Here is a 25,852-nt window from a genome sequence, read left to right as displayed (position 1 = left end):
GCATTTTTATCTGCCTTCCACGATAGCCACCGTGATGACGAGGATGCTGCCCCCTAGTGTGATGCTTTGAAAATATGGCGCCACACGGTGTGACACTCCGCAACCATCAAGACGCTGGCTGGCGATGAATATGACTGATGTCGCTGCCTTCTTCCGAATGACGTCTTTGATTTAAATAAATTAAACCTTCGTGTCCACTCTGTCTTGTCTGTCAACTGACCGCTTGTATTGACTCACTGTACGATGCAATAACTTTCAAATTTTAAATGGGCTAAACTGATGGCCAATAACTACTACTGTGCGCTAAGTCGTGGGAGTATGGTACGCTAAGAACAGGCTGCTCAGACGTAGATTGAACAGAGGTCTTCCTTTTTAGCGCCAGAAACGTTTAGCAATAGTTTGAACTTTTAGGTAGAGTACCCTTCAGAATAAAGTCTGCCTAGTTGGAATATTGTACATGCTCTCTGCGCACAGGCACTCTTAGGATTTGGGAAGATCCGAAGACAGACTTCACTATACTGTCCTTGGGTCTTTTCTAATGATAGTTGTTGCAACGAGCTCGTCGTGTAACATAAACCACGTTGGGAGACTTAGCTGGAGACGCAGACCGTCCTCGACCGTTTCTTGTTGCTTCGACACGTTCAAAGTCAACCAATATGTTCTACATTTTCTTGCATAACATTACCTGATTTCTTTATGGATTTCTCTCTGGAGGTGATGCCCTCTGGCCACATCCTTCCTCGCAGCGCGACTTACCTCAAGTGGGTGACGGCGCTTCGTGTTCACAACACTTAAAATAGACAACTACTCCAGAATAAGAGCGTCCCTTTGCAAAATAAAGCTGCCCGTCCTTTTCGTTGCCTTCAGTGGGTCAGGTGCACTGTCTCTGCGCTAAGTATGGTTTCCAATCTCTAAATTTTAAGCGGGCGGCATTGAAGGCCATTGACTTCTCTCTACCTGTGTTCCCGAGTAGCAGTTGTTTAAATAACACATTCATCGACATTCTGTGACTTTACAGTGTACACGCACTGCAGTCGTCGCAGACTGTACCTATGCACTCAAATTAGCAACACTGAATTTAGTAATCTCTCCATGTGCCGTTTATTTGTGTGGTCGGTTGACACGAAGAAAAAGAGCAAACCGTCATTTCGAGCTTGGTTACCAGGTGCTTTTATTGTCGCTCGTCACCCTGCAAGATAGAGGTTACAGACTTCAATTTGGACAGGTCGTGCAGTACACGGTTGTAATACAATAATCATGGATGCAATATAAAAACACTTGTCATAGCATATCTAGCACGCAATATTAAAAGATACAAAACCACACAAAGAAATACAATTTCTGTTACACCGATGCCCCTGACGACCGGATGCTTTGGCATCGACTGCATTCTTTGACGAATTAAAACTGGAAGCCTTTTCTGTGTTTTTCAGCACTTTATCCCAGAGTGGACGCACACACACATTCTCTCTCTCTTGACAATACACCGTGCATTATGATAGTTGCTTCACGGTATCAGCAGGGCGGAATGACAAAAAAAGTAGCAGGAGTAGAAGCAGCTCAACTATGGTAACTATAAAGTTGTGTTCAACTTAAGGAAGCACTGAGGTGACGCCTTTGTTTCTTTTTCGATGCAGGGTGTTTTCCAAGGAATAAAACGGGTCCCCGCAAAAGAACAATGAACGCATGTGACCTACAGAGCGAGCGGTAGGACTCTGTACCGCACACCTTTGAGAAATCGTTCTCCTCGTGAACAGAGCGCTTCGCAGAACAAGAGCACGTTGTGACGTATGCTACTCCCCTCACGTGACCAGTAACGTACAGCGGCACAGCTCAATGTATAAAGGTTACGTGAGCTGCGAAGCAAAAAGAAAGAAACAAGAGTCACGTTTACATGAATACGACACAAGCGTATCGTATCCAGTTGTCGAATCAAATCCACCCATGTAAACGGTTCAATTCGCTAGGAGAGCGTGTCGTATTCAATTCGCTAAACAGAGGTGGATCAAGGCACTGAATGCGTGTTCAGATTGTGCATCCAAACAGACGATGCGCATCGAAGGAGGAAGGGAGGATTATGGGAAGTGGCGTTCAGCTGCGGGCTAGCTGTGTCGTCTGCTAGTCAGGATGACAAAGCTGTGATATTAGGGAGTTCCCAGCCACGCTCCTTTTTGGATATGTAGGCTAGTCTATACTGACAGAAGCAGCAGGGCTTGCAGCCGTAGGGCAGATTTCATTCTGAAATACGCTTGAAAATGGGGCGTAGATGCTACGTTTTCGACGTTTTAATGTTCGGTGCGAAGGTAGCGGGACACCGGAAACAGCAGTAGTTGAGGACAGGGTGTCGATCCGACACGTTTTTCGTTCCGGTTTTCGTTCCGGTTCTAACATAAACGGTCCGGTACCGGTTCTGCCCCGGAGCAAAAAAATAACGGTTCATACCGGTTGTAACCGGCTCCGCTGGTGGACATATTCTTTTCCAGAAAAAAAAACAATGCTGCAAAATGTAAACCCGTTTATATGCATACATGGTATTTAATATCAATAGGCAGCTGTGAAATTGGTAGCTCCTGGCTCCTACAGGTGACTGTCTGTTCAAATAGGCATTCTCCTTTCTTGAAGCGCATGATACAGACGGACTTTGTTGTGATGTCATACGTAAAGTACTTTCTTGCTCGATTGGTGCGATCGCGTCCCATCCGAATGCCTGTTTCTGCTTCCTCGCCAGCAAGCATTACCGCACGAGTACGGCGCAAATCGAGGAACACCTTCACTCACAAACGCGCTCGACGGCTCCATTTCCTTTTCTTCGTGTCCTGCCCACAAAAGAGGCGCCACTTCGCACGCGCTTGCCTCGCGGATACGTACATGTATTCAACTTCGCTGCTCTCAAACAAGGGACATGTTACGAGAGATTACCGATAGAGAAGCCGTTTCGCAGCCCCCTTGGGTCGCACATTGATAGAGAGTCACAACCGGTCACATGTACATCTAAGTCTATGTGCGCGAACGATAAAATGTTACAAAGGGAGCCTAAGGGTCATACTCTACCGACGTACATTGCACCATAACCGTAACCCTCGTGATGTGTCCATGACATTACTTGAGAACACACGACGACTGTTTCATTCGCCTACTCGTAGTCCAAACCGGCGAAGTTTTTGCTTGGACCGAAAACCGTGAAATAAATTTTTCGGTTTCCCTCCTGAGCGAAAAAAACGTATACGGTTTCGATTCCGTTCCGGTTCGCACCAAAATAGCGTTTTTTTTTCGGTTTTCGCTTCCGGTTTTCGATTCGCTCCGACACCCTGGTGTAGGAAGTGCACCTCTAACTTTCCAATATGACATGGCGTGGCGCCACCTCCGGTCTGGGCTCGATGCGCATCCATGTAAACGGTGTCGCATCATCTTCTCGCATGTTTGCACTCGATTCGATACGCTTGTGTCGTATTCATGCAAACGGGGCTAAGGCGTGGAACCTCCAATACTACACGCGAGAAACGTGTCGGCCGTCTGCGGCTTCTGTTTTTTTTCTTCTTTTTTCTTTTTTTGTAAATTTTATTGCCAACCTATAACGCACCGCAGAGAGAAAATATTTTGCATGGTAACTCCTAGTGTGCGTCTTGACAGAAGAGGCAGAATTTCGAACGACGTTAAAAATGTCACCTCACTGCTAAAAGGAAATCTAGTCCGCGTCAACTACATACGCCTTGGTCGAAGTCGAAATAACGAGCCAGGAGAAATACTCCAGCACCACCATGTGGCGTATAGTGTCGTGTGGCCTGTCTTAACAGCCAATACGGACGCTGAGCGAGCATAATGGGCTGAAGAGTGAGCGTGACCTCTCTGTGTCCAGCCATCCTATTTCCAGCACAAGAATATTTTGAGAGCTGACTGGCTCGATTTCTTTCCCTTCTCAAGTTGAGCACGACTCTAGGTTGCGGTTGTTGTAGGTGGGTACCTCTTCTCGAGCAGAATATGACCTGTGCTTCCACAACGGGGAGTCCTTGTTGCGTCTAGTGAGGAGAAAAACGAATATGCTCACCTTTGTGGCCTCTTCTCTCAGCATAGAAAGCAGCGACCTGCTCCCGCGAGTGGAGTAAAAAAAGTGACTCGGAATTTGTTCCACCACACACGTGATGCACTAATAATTCCCCAAATACGCCTACATTTCGAGGCGCTGCAAAAGAATGCACTTGCAATATTTCCTCACAACCCAACTAGTAAAAAGTCAACTGCGGGGAGGTTAATATTACAATGACATAGGAGGTCAGCGTTTCCCGGGAGAGATATGCGAGGGAATAATTTCTTGGAGTATCGTCCTTGGTCAATAGGTGGAATCTGTAAGGGTAAAAGAAAACGGGAGAAAAAAACCCAAGTGTGTCAGCGAGTTTAACCTAGGTCATGAACCTGGGCTGCGCATTGGCGACAAAATGGCTGGGTATTCGTTGATCGTGAACTGAAATTTGTGGATTAGGTATGATTTACGCTGTTGTCTGCTGTGGTAGGAAGGGAAAATCGATTGCAAGATGAATCGGCTGGAGTATTAAAAGAATGGCCAGGTTCAGAAGAATTGGTTTGTTTTGTTCTGTCCGATTTATTGTTATTAAAACCAATCCTGGAAAGTAGTTTCAGTTTGGTCAGTGCATTGTGCTTTACAGAGATTACATTGAATATAGTGCAAGGGCACATTCGTATTCGATAACTAAAAAAGGCACACCCGCGCTAAAACATTAAAAAAACGTAGAAATTCTCATTTCGGAACCGGTCTGCTTCCATTATCTGAATCAAGTGTCAGGGCTGAGCGAGCTGCATGTTTATCTTTAATGGCCAGTAACAATCCGAGATTACAATAACAACAACAACAGAGATTACATCCTAACAAAAAAAAATCTCTTTGCTTGAGTTGCAGTCGAAATCGTCATTAACTTTAACTCAAAATTTGTGCTGTGGTCAGTGCCTATGGTCTGCATCTGCGTCCCTTGCGAGGCTTGAGAGGGTATATTTATTGGAGTGTAATCTCTGCGAAGCACAATACATTTGCCAAACTGTAGCTACGTTTAGAATTCGTTTTAAAACCCATAAATGCGACATAATGAAGAAAGCAAAGCTCCCCGTCTCTGTACACTGGAATGAACACCATTCCTTTAAAGTCATTTTGGTATTAGCTTTCCCTTCCCAGAACAGCAGACAGCAGCGTGAAATCTTACCTAATCCACAAATTTCCGTCTACCTGTCAACCAGAACCCTGGGGTTTTGTCCACAGTGCGCAGCCGAGGTTCGTGACCTACAGGTTAAGCTCGTCGACTCGCTTCCGTTCTTTTATCTTAACAGATTCCTCCTGATGACTAGGGACAAAGCTCCTGGCATGACAAGCGCCCTACCGCGTGCACAATTCTTATATATCTCACTGGTGTTTATACAGGGTGTTTTTTGTTAGGCGATACAGATTTTTCTGATTCTTTTTCGATCTTTTTCGATACAGATTGACCCCACGACAAGGGATATCTTGACCCTCTGCAGCAGCCAATGTTATATTTCTTTTTGTCCAAGGTATGCCGGTATAACTCATAGATCACTCTATTCCACATGACGACATCTCGGCCCTTTTTTGAGTTTTCTTGGGGGATGTCCAGCGGTTTTTCTTTCTGTTTTTCTGTGGATCGCGGTTCGCGTCCTCCTCAAACTGTACAGGGAAACACGGAGGGCATGTACACTCTTAAAAATGAACTTCACCGCACAGCACGCTCCTAGCCAACCATAATCTCAAATGATATCGTTATCGGACCTGATTTGTTGAAAACGGGAGGCGTACGCCTTTTCTGTGACAATTATGAGCAGCGTAAGTGTCACAAAAAAGGCGTACGCCTTCGGTTTTCAACAAATCAGGGTAGATATTGATATCATTCGAGATGATGGTTGGCTAGGAGTGTGCTATGCAGTGAAGTTCATTTTTAAGAGTGATAGATCGTCTTATTACAGGGACAGCTGTTTTTGCAGGAAGATAGTTGTACGCAGGAACATAGTGCGCGAGCAAAAGTTGCGTCGCAAATACATCGAGGAAATTCCGATTTCAAGATGTTCACGTCACCAGACGTTCGCACGAGTAATACAGATGTCTGTTCCGCAAGGTGTGTTGCCTGAGAGCACGGAGTACATGCTCCGTACATGCTCCGTGCTCCGGAGTTCTTACTCCGTGCATGACAGTAAGGGCTTCTGTAAGACAGCTTCTGATGCTTTTCGCGAGTATATGTTTTCACAGCAGTAGCTTTTTCTTCAAATTTCTTATGTCTAACGAGGCGAATCTCGTCTCTGAATCTCGTAAAGCCCCAACCCTGTTACAAGCGCAGGCGTCGTCGGTGAATGTCCTGAAGGTCGAGTGCAATAGGGGTGGACGGGAAGGCCTTGAACAGAATGGTGAAACTAAAGAACGTTCATAATGAGAGAACTGGATGTTATAGGGCTCAAACAACGTAGAAAGCAGAAATACATACAATGCCTCAAATTGCCTAAGAAATTAACGATGAAAGATGAAAGTCACTGAAAAGGCTAAACAGCTGCAAGACTCGAACCCACATCACTGTTAGCTTAGCTCAATCGGTAGAGCTTAAACCGCGGTAATCCAGAAGATGTGGGTTCGAGCCCTATAGCTGGCTAACCTTTTCAGTGACTTTCATCTTAGAGCGTTGAGAAGACACATACCGTCCACACCTATTGCACTCGACTTTCAGTGCATTGTGCTGCTTGGAATACCGCATTCGTTCATAAACCCCTTGCTATAACGAACCCGAAGCGACGAAGCATCTTATTATTGGGCAAGGGAAAGATGTCTTCCGCAAGCGGACCCACCACTCTCCACGATAGTATTGTTTTCCTACCTTTGACTACACTCTTAAAAATGAACTTCACTGCATATCACTCTCCTAGCCAACCATTATCTCGAATGATATCGTTATCTGTACTGATTTGTTGAAAACGGGAGGCGTACGCCTTTTCTGTGACAATTATGAACAGCACAAGTGTCACAGAAAAGGCGTACGCCTCCCGTTTTTAACTAATCTGTGCCGATAACGATATCATTCGATATAATGGTTGGGCTAGGAGCGTGCTATGCGGTGAAGTTCATTTTTAAGAGTGTAGAGGAGACCTGTTCTCGTCAAAGGTAGTCGCCCAGATTGCATACACCTCATCCTCAACGTCACCCTCAAGGTGGAGCGTCACGCTCCGCCCACGTTGCTAGAGGGGCTTCCAAGAAAGCTCCTGTGTTCACGATGCGTCTTGCACTGCCACTGCTCACTAATGGCGGAAAAGTGTTAGCATAAAGGTAGCCAAAGTTATGCTGTGGTTACTTTGTGCTGATTACATTATTCATTTCGAGTTCTTTCTTTTTTTTTTCTCTCTCTCATGTCCTAAATTACCAAAACGTACTCTTCGCGTTTTGCAAACATTGCAAGTTCTGCAATATTTCCCTGGCTGAATTTGGGCTGTAGTATCTGATTGGCTACTGGACATAGTTTGTGGTTTGATGAACAGGTATACACGAAAACGATTCTCTCTCTGCTGTCGCGGAGGAAGTCTCATTCGGACAACATATTGGATGTCGTGACAACTCAAAGAGGAAAAGACGTATCTTAGACCCGACGAAGAGGCATCGTCTCTTGATCCAGATTTATTTTATTGTCTCTTCATCCACATCATCATTTACCATCGTCATCCCCATCTTCATGCACATAGAGACACTGACCACTAACGTGAGGCCGACTTCCATGGAGGAAGAAAAGAGAGGAGGAGTCCTATTGCTCTGAGAAGTGAAGCCGAGATTGGTGGCCACTCCAGTGACATCACCGCTCGTTTTTAACTTTCGATTACACACATCTCTACGGGAGACCTCAACGCATAGTTTCGGAATACTTCGAGAGGTGCGGTCTAGCGCGTCAAAGTGTCCCCCAAAGTGTCGTGTGCAAAGCGACCCTATTGGGCTATTCAGGTAACGTGACCCCCGCGTGCCTCCAAAGAAGCTACAGCTCATGTCCCATCCTCACGTCACTTCTCTTTTCTGAAGAAGAGCACGCCTCCTTGTCGTCTTTCCTCCATGCCAACTTCAGTCAGCGAACACAGCACAACCACCGCTTAGTCAACGCCACATACCTGCATGTAACCTAAGACCTACGACTCGTTGTGTGTTCTCAACATGAGTGTAACGAGCACGTACCACCCTTCTTTCGATGTCCGAGGTTTTTAATCTAAAGGTCGAAGAATCTCTTCTCTCAGATTCATCATCACAGACATAGAGGGCGTGCCTGCAGCCGGACATGATGACGGTGTGCTGACCCTTGTGGTTACCCAGCATATCAGCGTTCGCTACGGACACTAATCTGATGTGACACGAATGTGATAATCGTCTTTATAGCAGGAGACACATGTCTGTGCTGATGCGTTGAGCGTTTTAGTGGATCTTAATCTATCGCATTGCGTGGGCTATGACAAGATGGGTACAACGTCAGATGCGGCAAAGATGTGATTGGTGTAAGCGAAGGGTGGAGTCAACAGACTGAGGTACTTGCATTAAAAGTTGTCCAGCATATTACTATTATTCAATAACAATCGATGAGTTTTGGGAGAGTAAAATGACGTTCTTACCAAGATTCTACGGACGCAACAACAACAACAACAAAAAAAAAACGCCCAGTCCAAGGTGATCAATTATGCACGATGTAAATATACGAGACGTGAGTAGGAACAACATGGTCCAGTACATCTTATAGGACAGTCTTGATCCACATCGAGGAAACGTGAGACGGTGCCGTATGACTGTTTCCCATTTTTTTAAATAGATAAGTCTGCTGGATAACTTCTTATGGAACAATCTGTGCTGACTGACTATCCTCTTATGTTGTAGGTCTAAAACCACTTGGATATTTCATCGATTATTATTATTGTTACCCAATGATGGTCCTAAACCCTATAAAGGTGGGCTCATTCGATTGATGTTCTTTCATTATAAGCTATCCACCATATTACTAATATTCATCGACGATGGGTGTGTAAAATGATATTCTTAACGGGACCAGCACTTCTACGATCCAACTCAGGCACGTAATAAGCTGCTGCCTCTGCAACAGAATTATTACAGCATCGTAAACATTTGCACATGTTTCGGAAACATTGACACGGTTACTACGCTCGTTGTGAATACGCGGGACGTGAGCAGGAACAACATGGTCTAGTAGTGCCTAGGACAGTCTAGATCCACGTCGAGAAAACGCGAGACGATGCGGGATGACTGTTTTCCGTTCTTTTTTTTTTTAAATAGATAAGTCTGCTGGATAACTTCTTATGGAACAATCTGTGCTGACTGACAACCCTCTTGTGTTGTAGGTCTAAAACGACTTTGATATGTTATCGATTATTATTATTGTTACCCAATGAGGGTCCTAGACCCTATAAAGGTGGACTCAGTCGATTGAGGTTCTTTCATTATAAGCTATCCATCATATTACTAATATTCATCGACGATGGATGTGTAAAATGATATTCTTACCGGGATCAGCACTTCTACGACTCCACGGACCCACGTCTGGAGCTGCTGCCTCTGCAACAGAATTATTACAGCATCGTAAACATTTGCACATGTTTCGGAAACATTGACACGGTTACTACGCTCGTTGTAAATACACGGGACGTGATTAGGAAAACATGGTCTAGTAGCGCCTAGGACAATCTAGATCCACGTCGAGAAAACGCGAACGGTGCAGTATGACTGTTTTTCATTTTTTTAAATAGATATAAGTCTGCTGGATATCTTCTTATGGAACAATCTGTGCTGACTGACAACCCTCTTATGTTGTAAGTCTAAAACCACTTGGATATTTCATCGATTATTATTATTGTTACCCAATGAGGGTCCTAAACCCTATAAAGGTGGACTCAGTCGATTGATGTTCTTTCATTATAAGCTATCCATCATATTACTAATATTCATCGACGATGGATGTGTAAAATGATATTCTAACCGGGATCAGCACTTGGCCCCAAAATAGGGCCACAATGTCTTGAAAGTCGCTCATGGACAACGGCTTAGGTCACACACAACATCCTGCTCGCAAGGGCGGAAAACAGTGCAGACACAATGGGGCAAATGAAAAAAAAAAAGGACAAAGACAAGCAGAAAACGAAAAATTCTAAGTATTGCACAATTGGAAGGCACCAAATGTGGGAACGTAATTCGCATTTTTCGCGGTTAATTCGAGAACAGAATAAGTGAATTCTATTGCAATACGTACAATAGTCAGGAGATGCTTCCCGTGCCTTGAACTTTGAATTTTGTGCATGGAATATAGTCATCAGTTTGTATTGCACTTTGTGTTGGGAAGAGTATATACTACTCACGGCCACTCAAAAAATAATCTAAAGAACTAAGTTACAGCTAGGCTTCCGGGATCTTCGGATTAAGAGAAAAAAGATGGAAAAAAGGAAAAAAATGTATTCCTCTCTTTAGCGTCCAGGAGAGGTAAGCAAGAAAAGTCATGTCCTGAGGACTCGTTAATCGCCTTTATGGCGGTGAGTGAGTTACTCTCCCCCACGACAAAGGATATCTTCACCCTCTGCAGCAGCCAATGTTATATTTCTTTTTGTCCAAGGTATGCCGGTATAACTCATAGATCACTGTATTCCACATGACGACATCTCGGCCCTTTTTTTAGTTTTCTTGGGGGATGTCCAGCGGTTTTTCTTTCTGTTTTTCTGTGGATCGCTGTTCGCGTCCTCCTCAAACTGTACAGGGAAACACGGAGGGCTGTAGATCGTCTTATTAGAGGGACAGCTGTTTTTGCAGGAAGATAGTTGTACGCAGGAACATAGTGCGCGAGCAAAAGTTGCGTCGCAAATACATCGAGGAAATTCCGATTTCAAGATGTTCATGTCACCAGACGTTCGCACGAGTAATACAGATGTCTGTTCCGAAAGGTGTGTTGCCTGAGAGCACGGAGTACATGCTCCGTGTATGCTCCGTGCTCCGGAGTTCTTACTCCGTGCATAACAGTAAGGGCTTCTGTTAGACAGCTTCTGATGCTTTTCGCGAGTATATGTTTTCACAGCAGTAGCTTTTTCTTCAAATTTCTTATGTCTAACGAGGCGAATCTCGTCTCTGAATCTCGTAAAGTCCCCAACCCTGTTACAAGCGCAGGCGTCGTCGGTGAATGTCCTGAAGGTCGAGTGCAATAGGGGTGGACGGGAAGGCCTTGAACAGAATGGTGAAACTAAAGAACGTTCATAACGAGAGAACTGGATGTTATAGGGCTGAAACAACGTAGAAAGCACAAATACATACAAGGCCTCAAATTGCCTAAGAAATTAACGATGAAAGATGAAAGTCACTGCAAAGGCTAAACAGCTGCAAGACTCGAACCCACATCACTGTTAGCTTAGCTCAATCGGTAGAGCTTGAACCGCGGTAATCCAGAAGATGTATGGGTTCCAGTCGTATAGCTGGCTAACCTTTTCAGTGACTTTCATCTTAGAGCGTTGAGAAGACACATACCATCCACACCTATTACACTCGACTTTCAGTGCATTGTGCTGCTTGGAATACCGCATTCGTTCGTAAACCCCTTGCTATAACGAACCCGAAGCGACGAAGCACGTCCATCTTATTATTGGGCAAGGGAAAGGTGTCTTCCGCAAGCGGACCAACCATTCTCCATGATAGTATTGTTTTCCTCTCTTTGACTACACTGTTAAAACAGAACTTCACCGCATAGCAAGCTCCTAGCCTACCATCACACCGAATGATATCATTCTGTGTCATGATTTGTTCAAAACAGGGGGAGGCGCCTACCTGGGACAAGATAATCTGCCCCAGATAGGCGCCTCCTACCATTTTCGACAAATCAATGCACAGAATGATATCATTCGGAATGATGGATGGCTAGGAGAGTGCTGATGCGGTGAAGCTCTGCTTTAACAGTGTAGGGTTATCGCGTCTAATTCAAAGAGAGAGGTGGGCGTACGCCTTTTTGTGACAATTTGGATACATGAAAGTTGTCACAAAAAGGCGTACGACTACCTCTCTTATCAAATCAGAAGCGATAGCCCTATCATCCGTGGCAATGGTTGACGCACAGAGTGCTATGCGGTCAAGTTCTATTTTTAGAGTGTGTTAAAAGCGCAGGCGGCGGCGTTCGCAAACACTCGTTCGTTTATATTGGATTCCCTTTTGGTTTCCTATTGGTTTCCCTTGCTACGTTGTAACGAACCCGAAGCGACGAAGCACATCCATCCTATTATTGGGCAAGGGAAAGGTGTCTTCCGCAAGCGGACCAACCACTCTCCATGATAGTATTGTGTTCCTATCTTTGACTATAGGGGAGACCTGTTCTCGTCAAAGGTAGTCGCCCAGATTGCATACACCCCATCCTCAACGTCACCCTCAAGGTGGAGCGTCACGCTCCGCCCACGTTGCTAGAGGGGCTTCCAAGAAAGCTCCTGTGTTCACGATTCGACTTGCACTGCCACTGGTCACTAATGGCGGAAAAGTGTTAGCATAAAGGTAGCCAAAGTTATGCTGTGGTTACTTTGGGTGCTGATTGCATTATTCATTTCGAGTCCTTTCTTCTTTTTTTTTTCTCATGTCCTAAATGACCAAAAGGTACTGCTTGCGACATACTTGTTTGATATCTCCAACCCCCCCGTAAAAGCGGGTTACCGAACCAAGTTGCTGTGCTACCGTCGCCTTCGCCTCACTTCCGTTCCCCTGGTGGCGGCGGGGCTGCGCAGCGCCACCAGACGGGAGAGGTGGCGATCCGATAACCGCGCGTCGTCTGCTAGCTCCAAATGCGTCAACGGGGCAGCGCTCTCCTCGGAAAGCGGAGTGGAATGGGAATTGTAACCTGTTTCCTTTTGTTCCTGTTTACTGTTCTTGAAACATAAGCCAAAGTTATGCTGTGGTTGCTTTGGGAGGGGGGGGGGGGTGCTGATTACATTATTCATTTCGAGTTCTTTTTTTTCTCTTGTCCTAAATTACCAAAAGGTACTCTTCGCGTTTTGCAAACATTGCAAGTTCTGCAATATTTCCCTGGCTGAATTTGGGCTGTAGTATCTGATTGGCTACTGGACATAGTTTGTAGTTTGATCAACAGGTATACACGAAAACGATTCCGTTTCCTTCAAGAGAGTTCATGAACATGGGGAACGTCATTTTAATGTCTGCTGTCATGGAGGAAGTCTCATTCGTACAACATGTTGTATGTCGTGACAACTCAAAGAGGAAAAGCCGTATCTTAGACTCGAAGAAGAGGCATCGTCTCTTGATCTAGATTTATTTCATCGTCTCTTCATCCACATCATCATTTACCATCGTCATCCCCATCTTCATGCACATAGAGACACTGACCACTAACATGAGACCGACTTCCATGGAGGAAGAAAAGAGAGGAGGAGTCCTATTGCTCTGAGAAGTGAAGCCGAGATTGGTGGCCACTCCAGTGACATCACCGCTCGTTTTTCGCTTTCGATTACACACATCTCTACGGGAGACCTCAACGCATAGTTTCGGAATACTTCGAGAGGTGCGGTCTAGCGCGTCAAAGTGTCCCCCAAAGTGTCGTGTGCAAAGCGACCCTATTGGGCTATTCAGGTAACGTGACCCCCGCGTGCCTCCAAAGAAGCTACAGCTCATGTCCCATCCTCACGTCACTTCTCTTTTCTGAAGAAGAGCGCGCCTCCTTGTCGTCTTTCCTCCATGCCAACTTCAGTCAGCGAACACAGCACAACCACCGCTTAGTCAACGGCACATACCTGCATGTAACCTACCCTTCGTTGTGTGTTCTCAACATGAGTATAACGAGCACGTATCACCCTTCTTTCAATGTCCTAGGTTTTTAATCTAAAGGTCGAAGGATCTCTTCTCAGATTCATCATCACAGACATAGAGGGCGTGCCGGCAGCCGGACATGATGACGGTGTGCTGACCCTTGTGGTTACCCAGCATATCAGCGTCCGCTACGGACACTAAGCTGATGTGACACGAATGTGATAATCGTCTTCATAGCAGGAGACACATGTCTGTGCTGATGCGTTGAGTGTTTTACTGGATCTTAATCTATCGCATTGCGTGGGGGTATCCCCAACAACACACTGTCATCCCAGGGATATCCTAAGAGCATCGTGCATGGACGGGGGTGACATCTGCAGGACGGTGAATCTGATCCTCAAATCATCCTCAACATGTCATTTTGGCACTATATAGCGTCCCTATGGCATCCTCAGATCATCCACAGATCCTACGTAAGGACCACATGAGAATACTGCTAGAGCATTTCTAGGATGCAATTTTTTTTTATATTCATATCCCTTTTTCAGAATGCGCACTTATAAAACACCCCCCAAGTCGTCAGAGAACCTATATCAATGTTTTTTTTTATTATTGCACAGAGAACAGTTGCATACTGACTCTGACTCCATGCATCTTGGTATCTTGGTTAACTGCCAGAATGAAGCCTGACTGTTCCTTTCTAGTACATAATGGACAATAAGCGCAGACGCACTCCGAAAGGTATTAGGAAAAACCTTCCTGGAAACAACACCGAAAGGTATTCTCTTCCGAAGCTGAAACAGATACTGTTTATTGTTATTTTATATGTTATTTTATATTGTATTTTTATGTTTTATTGTTATGTCGGTGGACACTCACAGTCCGGACATCCGTGGTCACCGGTAACCAGAGTGCAGTTCCGTGCGCACATCGGAGTCGCGCATTGCAGTGGATGCACCCTTTGCATTTCCGCTAGTTTGGATGTGCGAGGTATGCGGTATAATACGAATAGCGAACGTGTAAAACGAGGTTCTCGTATACTTGCCTTCGCACACGCATTCTGGGCATCGGTCATGGAGGATACCCGTTTCTCTGTGACTTCCCGGAGGACATTTCTTCCTCGGGCAGTGAGTCGGTGGACACTCACAGTCTGGACATCCGTGGTCACCGGTAACCAGGGTGCAGTTCCGTGCGCACATCGGAGTCGCGCATTGCAGTGCATGCACCACTTGCATTTCCGCTAGTTTGGATGTGCAAGGAATACGGTATAATACAAATAGCGAACGTGTAAAATGATGTTTTCGTATACTTGCCTTCGCACACGCATTCTGGGCATCGGCGAATATTATAGATTATTTACGGCGACTCTCCGTACATTCGAGAGCCATGCTCGTCTGCGACACAAAACAAAGGGTGAGCTGTCCATGTTTGTTTCGATTACGCGAGGAAAAACTACTAAAAGCATATAATTAATTGAAGTACGTATTAGCTCTACATCACTGCAAAGTCTATGTTTCTTACTCATTCTGGTTTGAGAAATTCAGGTGGGGCCTTTGCAAGTCAAAAGCAGTAGGACAGAATCGCACAATTCCGTCCTTTCCACGAGGTGGTGGTGATGGTGATTGGGCTTGCCGTTGTCGGCCTCACGAGAAATGCTCCATGTATCATAGACAATCATCCTTTTCGGAGGCAGATAATTTTATGCTGGACCACCCTTTATTTCAGAAGAATGTCAATCGGGTCCAAGCTTCGGCCGGGAAAAAAAAGTGTTTAGGGAGTCTGAGCTGGTAAACTAAACAAATAATATTTCTCGTCCCACTATCTACCCACACTGACGGGCACAGGACGTACTTGAATGACTCTTCACGGACTGTCCGCGAGTGTCATCCTCAGGATGTTCTGGGGATACACCTTGAAGGACGAGGACACGATGATACTCTGGGGACATCCTGAGGACCGTGTGTGTTCTTGGGGGCCCCAAGAACACAATGCCCTCCTCGGTACGTTAGAGGAAAGTCATCAGCGGACAGGGATAACATCCCCAGGACTTCCCTACCAGGTCCTCAATTTGTTAGAAATGTGACAAAGTGAGACTCCCCGTCATATCCTCAGGACCTCCTATGGGAGCTACCAAATGACGCGGCTAGTACAGTTCTGGGAGCAAGCAGACACCTTAGAGAATTATTTATTTTGGGAAGTGAGGGTACATTTGCAGCGCCCAATCATCGTGTGTGTGTTTTTTATATATTTTCAACCTCGGTCACCAACTACCATTCGTGGTTTCTCATCTGTATTTCGTTCCTATCTTTCGTTCGTTCGTATCTGTGTTCTCAGCGTATTTCTCATCACAAACAATGAGTGTCACAGTTTAAAAAGCAAAAAAAAAAAGAGATATATATAAGAGGCCCCTTGACCACTAAAACCTGCGAAACCACTTAGAAAGGCACATGATGCAGCAGCATTTCCTTTCCAAGACAGAACAGATACAAGTTAATGCTTGTCTTCCGAGCTTCAGCAGATTCGGGAGTCCTCTTCGCATCTCAGTCAAAACAAAGGGTGAGGTATCTAAGTTTAACTTGATTTCGCACATAACCAACAATGGAGTGAGAAATTCCTTGGAGTATTAAATCGCCATCAAGTTAGTGTCCGTGTTTCTTACTGCTTTGGTTTGATGCATGCATAGTAAGTGAAGCTTGAGCAGTGAAACGGTATTATTTTTTGTCTCTTCGGAAATAAAAGGCTCCGCGCAACCTCCTGCCAGGGACCCTTTGCGGACACTCATGCAACAAGACCGCAGTGAAAGGTCTAGCAAACTGTATTTTAGTGCACGTCGAACGCTGCACATGGACCGATTCCTTTAAAATCCGACGATCAGTATTTGCGCCGCTATATCTCTTTTTATTTTATATTTTTGTTCTTTTTTTTAATTTATGCATGAGCACTCCTTCTATGATTGTATTGGGTAATGAGAAATAAATCGGGAAGTTGATTACTGGCTAGCAGGTATTAAAATGCACAACGCAGTATTAAAATAATTTACTTCTCCTGTGCCTGTCCTCCGGTTGACGACCGCAGGATATACGCAAATGACAATCACTGGAAGCTCCTATGATGACAGCCTGTGGACCTCCTCCGTTCATCCCATCACGGACGAGGACGTGATGACACTTTGAGGACATCCTGAGGACCGCGTGTGTTCTTGGGGGGTATGACAAGATGAGTACAGCGTCCGACGCAGCAAAGATGTGATTGGTGTAAGCGAAGGGCCGAGTCAACAGACTGAGGTACTTGCATTAAAAGTTGTCGAGCATATTATTATTATTCAACAACAATCGATGCGTTTTGGGAGAGTAAAATGACGTTCTTACAAGGATTCTACGGACGCAAAAAAAAAAAAAAAATACGCCCAGTCCAAGGTGATTAATTACGCACGTTGTAAATATACGAGAGGTGAGTAGGAACAACATGGTCTAGTACATCTTATAGGACAGTCTCGATCCACATCGAGGAAACGCGAGACGGTGCGGTATGACTGTTTCCTTTTTTTTTTAAATAGATAAGTCTGCTGGATACTTCTTATGGAACAATCTGTGCTGACTGGCTACCCTCTTATGTTGGAAGGGAGTTGCCTCAGGACAGGAGCCGCCGATATTTCGAACAGAGACTGTTCTTCTTCTGGGCAGAAGAAGAACAGTCTCTGTTGGAAATATCGGCGGCTCCTGTCCTGAGGCAACTCCCTTCCTGAGGCAACTCCCTTCCTACATCTCTACCGGTTCGCTGGATTTCTACCCATCTACCCTCTTATGTTGTAGGTCTAAAACGACTTTGATATTTCATCGATTATTATTATAGTTACCGAATGAGGGTCCTAGACCCTATAAGGGTGGACTCAGTCGATTGATGTTCTTTCATTATAAGCTATCCAGCATATTACTAATATTCATCGACGATGGATGTGTAAAATGATATTCTTACCGGGATCAGCACTTCTACGAACAAACGGAAACACGTTTCCAGCTGCTGCCTCCGCAACAGAATTATTACTGCATCGTAAACATTTGGACATTGTTCGGAAACATTGACACGGTTACTACGCTCGTTATAAATACACGGGACGTGAGCAGGAACAACATGGTCTAGTAGTGCCTAGGACAGTCTAGATCCACATCGAGAAAACGCGAGACGGTGCAGTATAACTGTCTTCCTTTTTTTTAAAAAAAAGATAAGACTGCTGGATATCTTCTTATGGAACAATCTGTGCTGACTGACTACCCTCTTATGTTGTAGATCTAAAACCACTTGGATATTTCATGGATTATTATTATGATTATTATCCAATGAGGGTCCTAGACCCTATAAAGGTGGAGTCAGCCGATTAATGTGATTTCACTAAAAGCTATCCAGCATATTACTAATATTCATCGACGACCCATGTGTAAAATTATGTTCTTACCGGGATCAGCACTTCTACGTCCCTTCCAAGGCAATGCATCAGCTGCTGCCACTGCAACAGAATTATTACAGCATCGTAAACATTTGGACATGTTTCGGAAACGTTGCCCTGGATACTCACATCCAATGACGACGAGTAACAGCAGAAGGACCTTCATGATTGGCTGATGCTCTTCACTGTGTCAGCTACAGCGCTGTATGAGAAAGATGGACAAGCAAGATATATTACCAGAATTTTAGAATACGCCTGGCCAGTGGGAAGTAGGTTGTTCACCCACCTTTCTGTGTTGTTACGACAAGACACAATTACAACTACGTACCGGGTGTCCCACCGAAATCCCCCGGCTGGATAATTCGTGAACAGGTGCATGGCGCCATCGAATAAATTTCTGTTTGGTAGAGATCCTTGGGACATCGGCCATGAACTGAGTAGTGTGCGGCTCATTTGCATACACTCACTAATTAAATAAACGTGCTAACTTTTAACTCTTACTTCGCACGCTTACGGAACCTCTGTTTTACGCATCGGGACCTTCAGCGAAAAATATTCCAAGGAAAAAAAAACGCATCGACACTTAGTGATTTTTCCGAGTAATTAATTGGTTTCGGTTTACATATTTCTTGCGCGAAGCAGTGCACCAATGCGCTCTTTGGATCAGCTATCCGGCTGTCAATTTCGTGTTCATCCGCCTCGTTCACGCACGGGGGCGACGGAAGATTAGAAACAGCCACAAGAGACGCTTTTGTATTCGTTCTCAAAGCGACTGATAAACAGCGTTGGCGGTTTTGTCGTTCCGTAGGCGAGATAGCGTGCTTTTATCATGGATGATGATGAATGCGCCACGAGCGCTGTGAATGTGGAGTAGTGGGGTACACTCTTAAAAATTATCTACACCACATAGCAGGCTCCTAGCCAACTATCATCCCGAATGACAACGTTCTCTCCCTTGATTTGAGGAAAATGGGAGGCGTACGCTTTTTTTTTTTTTTCTGTACCAATTATGCCGAACATACGGGTAAAAAGGCTCCTCCTCCCGTTTTCAACAAATCGAGCGAGAACGTTGTTATTCGGGATGATGGTTGGCAAGGAGCATGCTATGTGGTGTGGTTAATTGTTAAGTGTGTACCCCACTAGTCCACAGCGCTCCCGGCGCATTCACCATCATCCATGATAAGAGCACGCTATCTCACCTGCGGAACGACAGAACCGCCAGCGCTGTTTCTCAGTCGCTTTGAGAACGAATATCAAAGCGTCTCTTGAGGCTGTTCCTATAATCTTCCGTCGCCCCCCTGGGTGAACCAGGCGAATGAACACGAAATTGACAGCCGGATAGCTGATCCAAAGAGCGCATTGGTGCACTGCTCCGCGCAAGAAATATGTGAACCGAAACCAATTAATTACTCGGAAAAATCACTAAGTGTCGATGCCTTTTTTTTCCTTGGGATATTTTTTGCTGAAGGTCCCGATGCGTAAAACAGAGGTTCCGTAAGCGTGCGAAGTAAAAGCTAAAAGTTAGCACGTTTATTTAATTAGTGAGTGTATGCAAATGAGCCGCACACTACTCAGTTCATGGCCGATGTCCCAAGGATCTCTACCAAACAGAAATTTCTTCGATGGCGCCACCTGTTCACCAATTATCCAGCCGGGGGATTTCGGTGGGACAACAAGACGTTATTTTAGCAACACTGAGAGAACATGCTTTTTTTTAGGTTTCTTCGCTGACTTAGGGAGCAAATGCTAGAGAGAAGGTATTCATTTATTTATTCGCCTGGATCAGTTCTAAAGACTAGGTCAGTATAGAAAAACTTGTACAATTGTGAACTTGTGTGGAATGAAACTTGGGTTATTGGTAGACTGCAACAAGCAAAAAGGAAACGTCAGATGAGGGAAGCTTTAGTCATTTTTTAGTCGTCAGGGTATTGCGTCAGTGAGGCGCCTTTGAAACTGCCCTTGGTTTCTGCGTCACTTGCCCTTTTTCCTACGGTCTGTACTCGCATAACAATTTATGTGGTCTTTTGAGTAAGAGTCATTTGCTGACTTGAGCCGCTTGGTGTTTGTCTTTTGTCCCTCCATGTAAACCCAAGCTCAGGTCCATTAAATCTGAAAATTCCTCTAGGGCCCCGAAACAACCCAGCATCCTAGCGTTTTGCCATTAGAGCTCTACTACGATTCCTGACGGACACGGACTGGGTTTCTCTTGTTTGACTTGTGGTCTTTCACTATAGCACCACCAGCAACCCTCATGTGTTTCAGCAGCCACCACCCCTCCAAATGAATGGGCAAGTCCTCATAACCGTGTCATAAACTGCAGACAGGGAAGTACCCGGCTTCGAACCCCGGCTGTGCTGTCTGGGGTTTTCCTCAAACTCTTTCAGATATCTTAGAAGTCGGCCCAGGACCTCTTTCAACACCTCCTCATAGCTGCGACCAACCTCGATCTTGGCGTATTTTGGCCAAACATATCTCCCCACATCTCAACATCATGTTAAGTCCATTTCGTTCATCAGCCTGCCTCTACCTATGCCTTTTATCAGTCGCACATTGAAGATTGTCAGAAACATGCGTATTTCTTATGACCTTCACATCCGTCACATGTGCGAATCTGAGAAGCGTCGTTGGTTTACGAATGTTTTTGTAAAACAGAAGACACGTGCTGGACAAGATGGCCGACAACGAGGTGAGCGCGCACATGGAACAGCGAATTGTCATGATGTTTCTCGTGAATGAAGGCGTAAAGTCATCTGAAATTCACGGAAGACTTCAGGCTCAGTATGGCCACGATACACTTAGCCGCAGCAAAGCGTTTGAGTGGAGCAAACGGTTCCGAGACGGCCGTACATCAGTGCAGGACGATCCCGGCCGGGACGGCTCAGAGCCAAGTGTCAGAGTTCCTGAGAACATCCAACTTGTGGAGCGCCCGATCCTCAAGAACCGACGGATAGCATGTCTCGAACTGGCTCGAAAGACGGACCTTTCTGTGGGAACGTTGAACACTATCAGTTATGAACACCTCCAGTTTCGGAAAGCCGGGCCTTATCACCAAAGGAGTCCTCCTCCTACAGGACAATGCACGCCCGCATACCGCCCATCTCACGACAGGCACCTTACAGGAACTTGGCTGGAAGTTTCCGCCACATCCCCCTTACAGTCCAGACCTCGCCCCCAGCCATTTGCATCTCTTCAGTCCACTGAAGGCGTTCCTTGGGGGCCGCCACTTCAGCTGCGACGACGAGGTCAAGAATACGGTCCGATCATGGCTGTTTCTACGCTGCTGACATCCAAGCCCTCGTGAAACGCTGGGACAACTGCGTTAGTGCAGCTGGAGATTACGTTCAAAAATATAACTAATTTCTCGCCTCTAAGTTCATTTTACTTTTGCGAAAAAAGAAAAGTCCCGGTTTGACTTTAACGCCCATCGTATGCCATGCGAACGCATTTCGTTTACGGCACCCTAAAAGGATTTGCAGGCGGAAGGTGGATGGTTGCCGTGTTGTGCCTTCAAACGCACGTATTTATTTATTTGCCCTCTGGGCCGTGGGAAGTACGGAGGGGAGTGCCCAACACTTAATAACATAATGTTAATATGAGCAGCATACAAAATATTTCCGAGTCCGCAAGAACAAATTGTGCTGATACGTGGAGCTAAATATAAAGTAAATGAAACATTTCGGATGATCAGACGAACAATGCAGGGATCACACGTGTACAACGTGGAGCTTGAAAAATGACTACGGCAGCTGAACGGTCGCATAAACATTTCTTGAACTGCCTGGCGTCGGTAATGGAGGGCATGGTATCAGGAAGGCGGTTCCACCCCAGCGACATACAAGGCGTCCCAGTTAAATCCCCGGGCTAAATAATTCGCGAACGGGTGCACCAATCGACAAACTTTCTTTTTTACGAGTATCTGTCCTTTACCACCTTCAAGCTGCTCACCGTGTAAGTGAGTGAGAGGTACTCGTTATTTAAATAAAAATTCAAATGAGTTTCTTGAAAAACATAACTTCTAAAGCAGGGCGTCGTTGGCATTAAAATGGGTACTACCGCTTCTGGAACCTTCAGTGGACACCTTTTAGAGAAAAATCTGCCAGCGAAGCGGGTCATTTGTTGCGGTAATTAATTGGTTTCGGTTTACATATTTTTGTCGCGGCTGGTCGCGGTGAAGCGCAAAAGGACGCTCTTCCACTCTCATGTCCACCAATGAAACGTGTGTTCTTGAGCTTACTTCGCAATGGGGCGTGCTTTACGTGAGTACGTTCCAGTACCTTTGAGATCGATGGCTTCAAAGTGACGTGCACTCTTAAAAATGAACTTCACCGCATAGCAAGCTCCTAGCCAACCATCATCTCGAATGATATCGTTATCTGCCCCGATTTGTTGAAAACGCAAGGCGTACGCCTTTTTGTGACACTTATGCTGTTCATAATGGTCACAGAAAATGCGTACGCCTCCCGTTTTCAGCAAATCAGGGCAGATAACGATATCATTCGAGATGGTGGTTGGTTAGGAGCGTGCAACGCGGTGAAGTTCATTTTTAAGAGTGCACGTCACGCCGGCTGTGCTGTCTGGGGTTTTTCCTGGGTTTTCCTCAGACGCTTTCAGACATATGTCGGCACAGTTGCCCTAGAAGTCGGCCCAGGACGCACATTTCCCCAGGGCGTCAGTCGTGACGTTGCCCACATACGTGAGGCCGACAACGGCAAGCCCTTTCGCCATCACCACCACCACCACCATCATTTTTAAGAGTGTGCGCGGTGACCGATGTCAATTTCTCCTGCATGCACCACTGCTTAAGGGCGATTTTTCGATGTAGGCGATGTTTCGATTCGATAAGGGCGATCAGAGTTTCCGGCACCTACGCGAAAACAGGCACGAACGCCGGCATTTATAAACAGTATCAAAACGATAGAGGACGTTTCTCATCACCCGATTCGTGCTCAAATATTGAAAATGCATTATTAAAACCACACGAAAACAATGGGCATTTGCCCAGTATTCCGGACACTACTCTGGCCGTTGTAATTACCGAATATTGATCGGGATGCCCCGTTTCGTACTGGTTCTGCTGAATTGGTGCTTGATCAGTACGTCACACGGAAGCTGCATATGTCACATCTCTTACTCTTTCACATCGGGTAACTATAGGTTGCGAGGTATTTATGTGTGCTACTTAAGGTACTCATTGCCAGTCAAAAATGTTTTTCTTCACGCCAAACCCGTTATCGCACGCTATCCCATCCAGTGGTACATCATAACTAGGGTTCTTCGTTTTCGACTTAAACCCGATTTCTCACCATAGTTCCCCCCCGAACAAGTTATTAATTCTGCTAATACCCGATATCTACCCGAAATCCTTGCGGTCCTTCAACTTGTCCTTCTCGGTAAATGGTCGGAAAAGTAGATTATAATATCAACAAAGAGAGCTATTTGTGACAACCTATTTGTCCTCCTTTGATAATCCCCTCATGCTGGGGTCAAAGACGAGCTTTTATGGAGCTCAGGCAAGTGTTTGAATACCACTGTCATTCACTGCCCCAGTTCCGAGCGGAAATATAAAGAATCTTGTGTCTCCTCCCAGTGTCACTGCAGTGTCTTTTTTCATATGCGTTTCGTTTCACCCGAAAATTCCCCGATAACATATCAGACGGTGATCCAAGCGCCCGATAAATAGCACCCGCTCCCCCCCACCCCCCGAAAACGAAGAACCCTAATCATAACCCATTGCAGTTATGCTCCTACATTTGACCCATATCTGCAAGGCATTACGCGCAATTTAAAAATTATCCCCGCATTTTCTTAGAAGCTGAACGAAATTACTCCCCGTTGCACCAGCTGGGAGAGCGCTAATTTTTTAGATAGCCATATCCATAGCCAAATCGATAGCCAACTAACACTGGACACGTAGACAAGGAACAGAATGGGACTTACTACTTGCAGAAGACAGCACAAGTTTCGCAGACGACCGTTGTTTCTGTTAGGCCAGGCTGTCGTTTATAAACCCCCGATACATCCGGGAGGAATGTATCGGGCATGCATCCGGCGTAGGCTGAGCTGATTGGTTAGAGGAGGCCAACTTCTACCATGTACGTACTGATACGCTTGTGAACACTACGCCGGTTTATGTAACATCGACAGAAGCCTAGCTCGGTTGGATGGATATACCAGACAAAATGTGGGCGTGAGCTTCAGAATGTCACACCTAATGCATGTTATTGGCTAATTGTACACATTTTTGAGAACTCGCATATAGCACACAGACCGTTATCTCCGGTATACCTAATACTATACTCCAAGTCGTAGATCATTTTCGAAAACACATTCCTGTACTTCCCCGCTCATGTTGCTGAACACTCTGAACACAGAACTTGACCGCATAGCACTCTCTGCGCCAACCTTTGCCACGAATGATAGGGTTTTCGCTTATGATTCGAGGAGAGAGGGAAGCGTACGCCTTTTTGCGTCAATTATCGCGTGTTTCAAATTGCCACAAAAAGGCGTACGCCCCCCTCTCTCTTCGAATCAGAAGCGATAACCCTCGTGGTAAGTATTCGAGCTGAGCGTGCTATGCGGTGAAGTTGAGTTTTTAGAGTGAAGACTCTGAAGATCGATGCTCGGTCATGACCCAGAAAAATACTTCGGGGGGGGGGGACTTTTTGTGGGGGGAGGATTTCCCCTCGGTTTCCCCTCCCAAAAGTATACCAAATGTACCATTCCTGGGGAGGGGAGGGAGCACCCATGGACAAGGAAGTTGCAAACGGTCACTCGCCCATGCGCTACACTCTTAAAAATGAGTTTCACCGCATAGCACGCTCCTAGCCAACCATTATCTCGAATGATTTCGTTATCTGACCTGATTCGCTGAAAACGGGGGGCGTACGCCTTTTTTGTGACAATTATGACCAGCATAAGTGTCACAAAAAAGGCGTACGCCTCCCGTTTTCAACAAATCAGGGCAGATAACAATATCATTCGAGATGATGGTTGGCTAGGAGCGTGCTATGCGGTGAAACTCATTTTTAAGAGTGTAGCGCTGTCACAATAAGACTGACAGTTCTGTGTGCTTTCTATATTTTACGACTATCATTTTCTAGAATTTGGGTAGTCGCTGCTGTGTTTTGCAGAGGGAAGGAATTGAGAAAAGAAAAGTATCCAGGCGCAAAGAGAATTGACCACTTTTGTGACAGAAAACCCTGCGAAAAAAAAAAGAGGTCTTGTCTACTGTCTATACAATTTCTATAGAAGGTGCCGATAAAACGTGTATAGAGATCCTAACTGCTCGCTAAAGAATTTTGAATTGACATTCTATACATAATTGGCCGGCCACATCCTATAGAAAGTCTATTCAACCAGTAAACAGACATTCTATACAAAATGTGCAGATTTACTTTAGACGGTGTATATGTGCTTGACAGTAAGGGTGTGTTCAAAGTAGCAAAAAAATACCTGAGAATCAGTTCTCGCCCGATGGAATATCCGCCAGAGCCAATGAACTACAGGTTTTCAGTAGAAATCGGCATTCTTCCTCCTACCATTTCTTCTTTTAACCTCTGCCACCACACATTTCATTTTCTCATGCAGCGTTTCTTTTT

The 25,852-nt window shown here is 45.4% G+C and overlaps 1 protein-coding gene across 1 annotated transcript; it reads right to left on the bottom strand.

Moving 5' to 3' along the window:
• Positions 1-1,077: 1,077 nt before the first annotated feature.
• Positions 1,078-24,296, bottom strand: LOC135376102 (uncharacterized). The gene is made up of 7 exons (XM_064608676.1): positions 24,192-24,296; positions 18,384-18,456; positions 18,264-18,314; positions 14,856-15,050; positions 9,542-9,592; positions 4,046-4,082; positions 1,078-1,189 (listed from the first exon to the last, which is right to left on the bottom strand). Exons 2-6 carry the CDS (start codon positions 18,418-18,420, stop codon positions 4,063-4,065), a joined length of 354 nt encoding a protein of 117 aa, XP_064464746.1. The 5' UTR covers positions 18,421-18,456; positions 24,192-24,296; the 3' UTR covers positions 1,078-1,189; positions 4,046-4,062.
• Positions 24,297-25,852: the final 1,556 nt, after the last annotated feature.

This window comes from Ornithodoros turicata, unplaced genomic scaffold, assembly GCF_037126465.1.
Source record: "Ornithodoros turicata isolate Travis unplaced genomic scaffold, ASM3712646v1 ctg00001033.1, whole genome shotgun sequence".
Lineage (NCBI taxonomy): Eukaryota > Metazoa > Arthropoda > Arachnida > Ixodida > Argasidae > Ornithodoros > Ornithodoros turicata.
The sequence above is the reverse complement of the archived record's forward strand: the minus strand, read 5'-3'. Positions and strand labels throughout refer to the sequence as shown.

Excerpts from the sequence above, each read along its gene's own strand:
- LOC135376102 (XM_064608676.1), bottom strand. The coding sequence starts at position 18,420 with ATGAAGGTCCTTCTGCTGTTACTCGTCGTCATTGGAT. Across the intron at positions 18,315-18,383 it reads GTTACTCGTCGTCATTGGAT|TGGCAGCAGCTGATGCATTG; the intron begins GTGAGTATCCAG and ends ATTCTGTTGCAG. Across the intron at positions 9,593-14,855 it reads CCCAGAATGCGTGTGCGAAG|AGGCAGCAGCTCCAGACGTG; the intron begins GCAAGTATACGA and ends ATTCTGTTGCAG.